This window comes from Solanum pennellii, chromosome 4 (genome assembly GCF_001406875.1).
Source record: "Solanum pennellii chromosome 4, SPENNV200".
Taxonomy (NCBI): domain Eukaryota; kingdom Viridiplantae; phylum Streptophyta; class Magnoliopsida; order Solanales; family Solanaceae; genus Solanum; species Solanum pennellii.
Window position 1 is genome coordinate 67,204,787 of NC_028640.1, and position 7,386 is coordinate 67,212,172.

The 7,386-nt window shown below is 31.7% G+C and overlaps 1 protein-coding gene across 1 annotated transcript; it reads right to left on the minus strand.

Moving 5' to 3' along the window:
* Nucleotides 1-2,739: 2,739 nt before the first annotated feature.
* On the minus strand, nt 2,740-4,609 carry LOC107017858 (40S ribosomal protein S2-3-like). The gene is made up of 2 exons (XM_015218138.2): nt 3,897-4,609; nt 2,740-3,088 (listed from the first exon to the last, which is right to left on the minus strand). The coding sequence occupies exons 1-2, from the start codon at nt 4,563-4,565 to the stop codon at nt 2,915-2,917; spliced, it is 843 nt and encodes a 280-aa protein (XP_015073624.1). The 5' UTR covers nt 4,566-4,609; the 3' UTR covers nt 2,740-2,914.
* Between the last annotated feature and the right edge of the window lie 2,777 nt (nt 4,610-7,386).

Consider the following 7,386-nt stretch of genomic DNA (forward strand, 5'->3'; position numbering starts at 1 on the left):
TTTCTTTTTTGAGATAAAGTTTATATTTCTTACGATATTTGGGTTTGATTTTTTTATAGATCGAAAGAAAAATATTATCATGATTAATTCTTTCTTATGAGAAAGTTTGAAGATTTCTTCCTATATTTGAATTATATATTTTTTAAATTGAAACTTAAAGTATCATTATAATTATTTTTCTTCTTATAGAGTTATGATTAAAGAAAGATTTATCTCCCAACAATTTAGGTTTATATTAATTTGTTATAAGTAGGTTGCTTAACCAAACAATATTAATATTATAATTGTCTAATATAAAAAAAAATATCATCTAATTTATCAATATGGTGATTAAAATTTGCGCACGATACCTTGCTATTTTAATCCAACAAATCGAATATTTTAAATTTGCTAGTAAAATACAAAGTTACGGCTAAATTTTAAAAAGTTATATATCCAATTAAAAATTCAATTTTGATCTTTAAAAGTAGGAAAAATTCTCATTTAATGATCAACTTGAGACCTCCTGTGGGAATCTCATTGGGGATTGACCTATATAATATCAAGATGATTCATATGATCTTTTTCTTTTAAAAAAAAATACAGCATATAAAGTATTATGTTTCAAAAATAATAAATTTTAAAAATAAACATTAGAGACTTTGTTGTTTAAATAAATGAGAATGTTTGATACTATCAACAAAAACAATTCTAACTTTTTAAAAAGATCATAAATTCAACCAATAAAAAAACACATGAAGTTGATTTATTCTTGAAAAGTTCTATTCGTTCTAGAAAAAAATCATAATAATATATTAAAATTATTCTAATTAAATAATTTTATTGTTGAGTTCTTTGTGCATTTACTACTTCATATATTAGTGAAAATTTTAAATTTATCACTAAATTCAAGTATTCTTTATTTGTGAATACATTAAATATATTATCGTTATTATATTTTATCCTATTATTATATTATTAAAAAGGAATGAAAATTGCTATAGTCAATGACAATAATCAAGTCTCCATAGAAGATTAAGTCTAATTATTATTCTAATTCTTCCGTATGTATATTCCACTTCTAGAAGACATGAACCAATAATAATCCGTAAATTGAAAATATTCAATATATTTTGTCTTTTTTTTCTTTAAAATTTTGCCCAAAATCTAGGAATATTTGTTTTAGGACTACAAATTACTCTACTTTGCCTATTTTTCTCAAAATATACTTGCACAAATAATACATTATTTCTCTCCTACTAGAGTGTCATGTCACATTTTTTAATTTATTATTAATATTTTTCTAATTCTTTTAAAGAATAGGAGGAACCCACATATTTTCTTGAAGAACGAGGAGCTCATATTACAATTCTTAATGTAATTTTTTTTACTGGGTATAATATGTGGATTTGCCTATTTTTTTTAAAAAAATCTATCTATATATAATAGAAAAATTAAAAAGTGTCACGTGTCATCACCACAAATGTTCAAGAATTTTAATTTTTTAGAAAGCATTTTAAAAATGCTTTAAAAATACAATTAAAAAATAGAAATTGTAATATAACTATTTTAACTAAAAAAGAAAAGTTCTTTTGTTGCAAAAAAAATGAATAATTTTTAAATGCCTCTAATTTAAATTTTAAAAGAAAAAAATGGAATTGAACTATTCTTTTTTTATAAAAACAATAATGGCTATTACAGGATTTTTTTTACAAAAATAAAATCTAGCGGCTGGCTGTATGTTTTGATTTATTCCTATATTATTATACAAAAGCCCACTGGTGAAAACTGAGATGTTGAAATTTGAAAGTCGAGATTTATTTCGAGTGTTTAAAATCTTATCTAATTTTACAGTTTATAAATATTTGATATAATTTTTGGAAATGTACTTTCACAAAATCTAGCTCCGTATTTGCAAGGCTATAATCTCATCCTTTTGTTGTTCATTGGTAGTAATATTTGTTTAGTTTCAACTGATGTTAAATAAGATTTTTTTTTTTTGAAGTTAATTTTTTCACTTGCCCAGTTGCCTTAGATTTTTTTGACTTTATATCTCTCTTATTTTTCCAAAACATGATAGTATGTTCATTATACCAGAAGTATGATTATTTTCTTTTTTTTATTGAAAGGAAATGTCTTGTATAATCAAGTAAACGAACCTATCAACTGCTGCATAGTTGGGATTTGTGATTGTAACCCACCATCATTATACAGTGATAATTTCATCAGAACTTGAATGTGTTTATTTGCCTTGTATCTAATTTTTATGTTTTAAAATGGGTAAATAATTTATGTTGGTGGAGAGAGTATATATGGGTGAGTTTTGATGGTGGTAAAAGAAGTAATAACTGGCAAAATAGATGTGTATATCATATATGAATGGATTGACAGAGGAAGGGCAAAAAATTGACCTACATTGTATAAATAAATCAATTAATTGTAAAGTATTAAGAGATTTTTGAGTATTACTTGGATCGAGCTACGTTACCTTGTGATTAACAAGCATCCTCCTAGCGTGGTAACCCGGCGCTAAGGAGCATGCCATTGGAAGGAAAGAGAGCCCAAATAGTGGAAGAGTCCCCGTGGAAAGAGCTAGGGGAGGACCGGTAAGTTGACAGAAATAGAAGGTTTTTTCTTATTAATGAAGGCCATGGAGTAAAGGGAAGTGGATAGATTTTTGGAAGATGGATTGAACAAACCACAAAATAATCTTACCTCTGGTAATATCAAACATGCTATCATGTCAGCTGATAAGAAAACTAATCCAGCAAAAATATGAGATCAAATTCATATGTATTGTTGAAAACAAACCAAAACAAGCAACATTATGTTTTGCAAGTCTGCGGAAAATATCCCTCAGAAACAGAACAAAATTTAGAATACTAACGTATCACTAGAACAAAACGACACAAGAACTCATATCACATCTAATGAATCAAGCCTCAACCCTCTCAGGTGCTGCCTCTTCAGTGGCGTAGACAATAACCTTATTGGCAGGTTTTGCCAAGATATCAAAGTACTCTTGGAATGGAGATTTGGTGAACCGAGTCTCTTTCCAGAAGTCTGGGGTCAGGAACCCGTAAGTCTTCATTAAACAATCAAAGGTAGCCTACATGCATAAAATGAGTGGCATCAGACTCAAACACATCCCACTACACAGACAGCAATATATTGTAAATGAGCAAAAATGAAAGCTAATGCTTTTTACGCTATACACAAACCATTACCCTGGTTTTGGATAAAAATAGTAGCTGGGTACAACAAAAAGTGTTTCGATAAACACTTGCAATAAGCCACAATCCAAACAACAAACGACTAGTCATTTAATATCTTTTTAAGAAAAAAGTGCTTATCACACATTGCAGCACATGTATTGCAGGAAATGGTAAGAATCAATAATGGTACACCTACTATCACACAATGAATTCAGTCGCAGACACACAATATCCCACCAATTTAACCAAAACTCTTAATACATCCATGCTTTCGGAACCAAACTAAACAATCTTGCTCTCGAGAAAGACAAGATTTGGAACTATAAGGCTAAAGATTGTTACTATCTCTGTCATAATCTACAAAGTTCCAGTGCAATTTTTCCTAAAATTTGAGAACTCTGATGTAGCCATGTATTGATACAGATATAACTTACTTATAGAAAAGATCATTTCTTTATTGCTATATTAACATAAAACACATTAAACTCAAGGCTGTTCACAAAAAGTTTTACTGGAATAGACTCCCCGGTTGTCATCTCCACATTAGCTATTTCAAACAAAATGTACAATCAAATTAACATTTTTGTTCAATTATAATGTGATACGCATCAATTCTTATGCTATAGTATTAGAACTACAAGTAATAGAATCATCACACAATTAACAATAATGATAATCACAAGATCTGTTGAAAGATCGAACCTTAACGAAGTTGCCAAGGGTTTTAGTGGATCCGCGAGAAGATGTGAAGACATCTTCAATACCAGCAAACTGAAGGACCTTCTTGGGGACCCTAGCAGCAACAATACCAGCACCACGAGGAGCAGGCACCATCCTCACAGTAACAGACCCACATTTCCCTGTAACCTTGCAAGGCACAGTGTGTGGCTTACCAATCTTGTTACCCCAGTAACCTCTCCTCACTGGAATCACTGATAGTTTAGCCAATATAATTCCTCCACGAATAGCAGTAGCGACTTCCTTCGAGCACTTAACACCCAAACCAACGTGACCATTCCCGTCACCTACAACAACAAACGCCTTAAACCTGGTTCTCTGTCCGGCACGGGTCTGCTTCTGAACCGGCATGATTTTCATCACCTCATCCTTGAGAGATGGACCGATGAGGGTATCGATGATTTGAAACTCCTTGATTGGGAGTGAGTGAAGGTAGATTTGCTCAAGTGAGCGGATTTTGCCATCCTTCACCAGCCTTCCTAACTTAGTGACCGGAACCCATTTCTCCTCCTCTGTTTCACGACGTGGACGACGGCCGCCACGGCCCCGTCCACCGCGGTCTCCACCTCTACCACCACGGCCTCCAAATCCACGACCGAAACCACCTCTCTCCCCTCCTCCTCTTTCCGCCATGATTGTAGGTATAAGGTATACAGCTAGGGTTTACAGAGAGTGTGTATGTGTGAAGATGAAAAATGACGGATTGTTAGGTTTATAAGGGAGCTAGGGTTTCGTAAAATGGGCTTGAGGGAAAGAAAGTCCATATGGAACTACAAGTTTGGGCCATAATGATACAACTTACGTATATAGCTCATAATAGTTTGCAATTTTTATCCTAAAAGATACTAGCATAAAGTAGGCGAAATAATCTAATAGGTCTTGATACTTGTACGAGTTTGTATTATGTATCTTTCTAGTTAATTCTTTACCAATTGAACTCTTAAACTCAATTACAAGAAGATTTTTAAACCCCTCATACCATGTGTGTAGTTTAATCTCTTTTAAATAAATAAAATATTAAATACACATCATTTAAATAAATAACATGTCATAATTATATTGATTAACTTATTTTAAAAATTGTTCATTAAAAATATAAAATAACAGGTTAAATAATCTTTTAACTCAATCTTTTTAATTAAATAAAATAATTTTTTAACTCCACACAGTTGATAACTTCATCGTCGCCGTCTTTCTCCTCTTCTCCTCTCCCCATTCCCATCGTGAAACGGTTGTCGCCGCCAGCAAATAAAGTCGTCACTAGTAGCACATATACTCTCTTCCTCCCTATCTCCATTTTTGCCGCATACCCTCGCCATATTTCCTTTCTTTATTCGCCAACTTCACAAAATCAGCAACCCTAAGCCGCCACACCACCAACTTCGACCGGCAAACCTTTTCGCCTATATGACCAACTCCTCGCACCCTTACTTGCCTCATCTCCTCTCTAGAATCTTCATTTCTCAGAACCAACAACGACCCCCCTGTGAACCATTATGAATCCCTTTTTCTCTCCATCTTCTCCGGTGTACCATGATGCCATTAACACCCCCTCGCCACCTCCGTTCCAGCGAAAAAGGGACCAAACTCGCTTCTCTCTCTCATTATACTATAGCACAGTCAACAATGAAGAAAATGATTTTTTAATTACTTTTTTCTCAATTTATTATTTAATTTAATTTCTAAAAAATTTAAATATGATATCACTCGCTTGTTGTTGTTGAGGCGTGTAGTTACACGCTCTTGCCAATTCATCCATCCTAATGCCACATAAGCTTAGTCAATGATCAGAGGCAGTGGCGGAGCTAGAATAGGGGTTTCAAAAATTGATGAAATAGATACACGAACTAGTTTGTGCATATTTGTGCCTTTCCCCCCAAAATTAGTTAATATTATTTGATTAGTAATCCTATTTGTTTTCTTGACAATTTCCGCATTTATGATGCAATAATGTTGTTTCCTTAAAATAATAGTGATAATAATTTAAAATCATTTCATGCATTTAACAAACTACTTGGCTTTTGAATATTTCATATCAAAACCTTTGCATTCAATAAATTTACTACCTTAATGTTTTACTAGTTTTTTTTACTTACAAAGTTTTGCAACATAATTTTCTTAAAAGTCATTATTCAATATTTCTTTAAACTTTGGATTGATTATGACATTGTTTATTTTGAAAATAAATTATAAGCACTATCTCCTAACCTATCGTTAGTGGGAAAGTCAAAGGAACTATGAGGTCTAGTTCCAATTTTAAAAAACCCGACGCGTCCCCGGAAGTACCACCTACCCATGAATTTCAAAAAGAATTATGTGCATTTATATGTAAATATTTATGTGCCTACGTGTGAACTAAATCTTTTAAATCATTTTTTAAAACATAACTATTTTTAGACTGACCTCAAATCAAAATTGTTTCTATGGTGGAGGAGCACGATCAATAATATCGTGGCATCATCCCTATAAAGAAACAAACATTTTTTAAAATAAAAAATTCATATTCAAAATTTGCTTAATTTTCAAAACCTTGCTTTCTCACATATTAATAAATTTTGTTTATAACTTAGTCTCATGCTTAAATAAAACTTGATTGTTTATTTATTGCCATCACCTAGCGTTGCATGCTTAAATTAATAGTAATAATTGTTATCACTTAGTAAGATTAAATAAATTAATAAATTAAACGACCTTGATTGCTACTTGTACCCCCACATAGATTGCATGAGATACGGCCGGGACCCACTTGTGGATCTCGAGGGATGCCTAACACCTTCCCCTCGAGGTAATTTGAACCCTTACCCTAATCTCTGGCTTGTTGACCTTAGTTAGACTTATTTAGGTTAGATAGGTGCCCTAACGCGCCTTAATTCGTTAGGTGGCGACTCCTCAAACTCGATATCCCAAAAGAGTTGTTAGGTCGTGCACAAAACCCGTTTTCCGCGAAAATGGGGCGCGACATAGTATTAACTCTTGTTGATGGTTTGATTTGTTGTATTAAAAAAAAATATGATCGCATACTTTCTAAAAATAAGTTGTTTGTTCGTAAAAATAACCCTATATATTGTTCATTCTTCAAATTGCAAAAAAAAAAGTTATTTGTTTGTAAAAGAAATAAAAATTATTATGGTTAGTCGTCATGTTGTTTAGGCTAAAATAAATGAGATTAACAGAGGATGGAAAAATTTGAGTTACTTTTATAACTGTAAGGACATATGTAAATTGATGGTATAATTAAAACATACATAGATCAATGATGAAACAAAATAAAACATTAAGTATTTCTTAATAGTAGAGAGATAAATATGACATTTTTCGGTGTAATATAATAAGAGAAATTACGTGGATAAGCAAACATACACTAGTTAATTAGCTAATATAGTTATAGTTTGAATTAATTACGGCTAATAATTTAATTTTAGTTGCCAGAAATACAAATATATATATATATATA

Excerpts from the sequence above, each read along its gene's own strand:
- LOC107017858 (XM_015218138.2), bottom strand. The coding sequence starts at position 4,565 with ATGGCGGAAAGAGGAGGAGGGGAGAGAGGTGGTTTCGGTCGTGGATTT. Across the intron at positions 3,089-3,896 it reads CCCTTGGCAACTTCGTTAAG|GCTACCTTTGATTGTTTAAT; the intron begins GTTCGATCTTTC and ends TTATGCATGTAG.